This window comes from Octopus bimaculoides, chromosome 18 (assembly GCF_001194135.2).
Source record: "Octopus bimaculoides isolate UCB-OBI-ISO-001 chromosome 18, ASM119413v2, whole genome shotgun sequence".
Taxonomy (NCBI): Eukaryota; Metazoa; Mollusca; class Cephalopoda; order Octopoda; family Octopodidae; genus Octopus; species Octopus bimaculoides.
In genome coordinates, this window is record NC_068998.1 from 16,506,857 (window position 1) to 16,510,168 (window position 3,312).

The 3,312-nt window shown below is 37.0% G+C and overlaps 1 protein-coding gene across 1 annotated transcript in view; it reads right to left on the minus strand.

Annotated features, from left to right (window-relative positions):
• LOC106871192 (fibrillin-1) overlaps window positions 1–2,924 on the minus strand; it is a 45,941-nt gene extending 43,017 nt beyond the window's left edge. The window contains exons 1-2 of the mRNA XM_014917534.2: window positions 2,877–2,924; window positions 258–291 (exon numbers count right to left, since the gene is read on the minus strand). Coding sequence (XP_014773020.2) covers window positions 258–291; window positions 2,877–2,924 — 82 coding nt within the window. The remainder of the gene's footprint in view (window positions 1–257; window positions 292–2,876) is intronic.
• Window positions 2,925–3,312: the final 388 nt, after the last annotated feature.

Sequence of the window (3,312 nt, forward strand, 5' to 3'; positions counted from 1 at the left end):
TGCTGTACTCTTTCACCACAACTTTCTCTCACTCTTACTTCCTCTTTCTTTTGTGCCTGTAATTCAAAGGGCCCGCCTTGTCACACTGTGTCACGCTGAATATCCCCGAGAACTGCATTAAGGGTACACGTGTCTGTGGAGTGCTCAGTCACTTGCCCGTTAATTTCACGAGCAGGCTGTTCCATTGATCGGATCAACTGGAACCCTCGATGTCGTAAGCGACAGAGTGCCAACAAAAAAGTATACATGACTCTTACCTTGAGCAGATATTAATGGAAACAGTAACAAAACCTGTAAAAGAAAGGAATACACACATAAATTATAAAAGAAAAAAAAAGATTAGGCATTTAAAGATTTAAAACATTAAATGTTGATCTTCTCCGATTCTGTTTACCAATCTAAGGCTGATGGTATATAACTAATCTATTCTCTTTATCATGTCAGATATAGAAAATAACATTTGGTACCGGTTTTGGTAGTTATTTTAGTTGCGTTTTTTAGTTTTGCTTTGGTAATTACACTGTGTAACACGATTTTTGTCCAGTTCAGAGTAAGTGTTGTAATCTCATCTCTTATATGATATGCTATGCCATGGAAACCAGGTTAAGGTCCAGTTTTATGAGCCCTAGGGTTTATGACAGACTTCTTTGCCTCCATCTCTCTCTCTCCCTCTCTCTCTCTCTCTCTCTCTCTCTCTCTCTCTCCCTCCCTCTCTCTATATCTATCTATCTATCTATCTATCTATCTATCTATCTATCTATCTATCTCACATGCTCTCTCTTGCTCTCTGTTCTAAACAAATGGAGACAACATAGAACAGAGACAATTCCTTAGTCTTTCTAGAAACAAAAGAATTCAAATCCTGCCAAAATCAACTTTGCCTTTTGTCCTTCTTCTGGGGATCAATAAAACAAATACAAGTCAAAAATCAGGGTCAATTTATTCAACACACACACACACACACACACACACAATATCTGGCATAGTGCATATATTAGGAACAAAAAAATCTAGCAAATGCTTTGTGTCGTCACTAAGATATAACAGTACCCTGCTTAAAAAAACACTTATCTACATTTTTTCTTCTGTTGTTTCAGATAAATTGCAAATATGATCAGCTGCTTAAGGAATTAGCTGCAGAAGATGTAGTTCCAGTTTCAAGATTTGATCCAGTTGTGTGGAATGTTGTGCAAATGCCATTAATGAAAATCTCAAGTAAACCCAACCCTTGCCAATAAAATTGTGTAAATTATGAAATTTGTGCAAAGGCATATTGTATGGACAGTATCTATACAAATAAGTCCATAACTATTGTTAATATTTACTTTGTTACCTAGTTTAAGCCATTAGCATTCAGATTACTCTCTCAAATATAATGCTTATCTATTCACATCGTTTTGGATTAACCATGCATTATCTCATGACTTTGATAATTTGATGATGTGATTGTTTATTTTTATAACGACATTGTAGGATATGTGTGAGAAGCCAGATCTAGTCAGTGTGAACATAAAACAGAATATTTGAGCTGGATGTGGCTGGTTTAAATGCTAAAAGGTTAACTCTATCACCTAGCCCTTGATCCTGTTACAAGCTCTTTCAGTTAAATTCTCTGGTCTAAGGAAAATTTTCCTCCCAGGGTGATGGTCACCCTGGAAGCCAGAAAAAAATTTGTAAAAAAAAACATAAAATAGAAATAACCATGACTGTGTGGTAAGAAGCTGGCTTCCCAACTACATGGTTCTGGGTTCAGCCCCACTATGTGGCACCTTGGGCAAGTGTTGTCTACTATAGCCTCAAGCCAACTAAAGTCTAGTGAGTGGATTTGGCAGATGGAAACTGAAAGAAGCCCATTATATATATATATATATATATATATATATATATATATATATGTATGTATGTATGTATATATATGTATATGTATGTATGTATATGTATATTTCTATGTATGTGTGTTTTTGTGTATGTGTTTGTCCCCCACCACCACCACTTGACAACCAGTGTTGGTGTGTTTACATCCCAGTAAATCAGCAATTCAATAAGAGAGTTCAATAAAATAAGTACCAGGCTTTAAAAGAAAAAATGAAAACAGGCCTAGGGTCAATTTGTATGACTCAAACCCTTCAAGGTGGTGCCCTTGTATGGCCACAGTTAAATCACTGAAACAATTAAAAGATAAAAATATATCTGTTATGAGTATAAACCAGAGGACAAGTGAGAAAATGAGAGAAGGCCAGGTAACTCCAGCTTCAGGTATAAAGGCGCACAACATTTCCTCCGGATCTATCAAACCTGTCTAGGTGGGAACACCAGAAGGGATTTTACAACCCAACCCCAGGCACTGGAAACTTTTACTATGCTACTAATTTAAAGAAGATTAAGAAATAATTACAATGTGTAACACAATTTTTGTCCTTGAGTAGCAACTCTTATTTCCTATTTGCTTGTCTCTAGAAGGTATGAAAAATGGCTAATATTTCCTTCAAACTTTGCTTTTGTTATGATATTTATTCAAATCCAAAAGAATTCCTCTCAACACATCACTATGATGCTCCCCAACTGCTCCTGCTCATGATCAGAGAAGCATATATTGTCAGCCACTAAGGGACATGCTCAAGTGTTTATGGTCAAGCAACTTACAAACAAATTTGTGGTATTGAGCAGAATATTTGCTTTAACAATATTTTTGCTTCAGCAACTCAGCACTGAATCTGTCTGAAATATAATGGAAAATAAGTCAGTTTCAAAGCAGGTCACAAAAGCAAAGTCTGAAGGTAACAGAAGTCATTTCCTTTGATTTCTAGATAGAAGCAAATAGGGAGTAACAAAAATAATTGTTACAGTGTCAACTGTACAATAATTGCAGTAATTACCTGTAAAAGTATACATTGGAGTAAATTATCCCACACTTTTTCTACCATGTTGAGTGCTCAGTGAGTTGATGTTATGTGTTCCAGTAGTTAAAGGTACAATCCCTTTGAGAAGGTGTACAGATCCTTAAATTTTAGGGTTCCTTAAAGAAAGGTGCAATACTCAATTCTTTAAAAGAGGGTGTTGACTTCTCTAGCTACACTGTGTTGTTAAAGTGATGTCCAGTAGAGATGATACATTAGACTACTGCAATAACTGCACTGTGTTTAGTGGTGGTGGTGGCGGTGGCAGTGGCAGTAGAGGTAGTGGTGGTATTGGTAGTGGTGCTGGTGCTATTGCTGATGCTAGTGTTGGCAGCAACGGTGGCAGTTGTGGCTGTGGTAGTAGTGTAGGTGGTGGTGCTGGTGCTGGTGGTGCTGGTGGTGCTGGTGGTGCTGG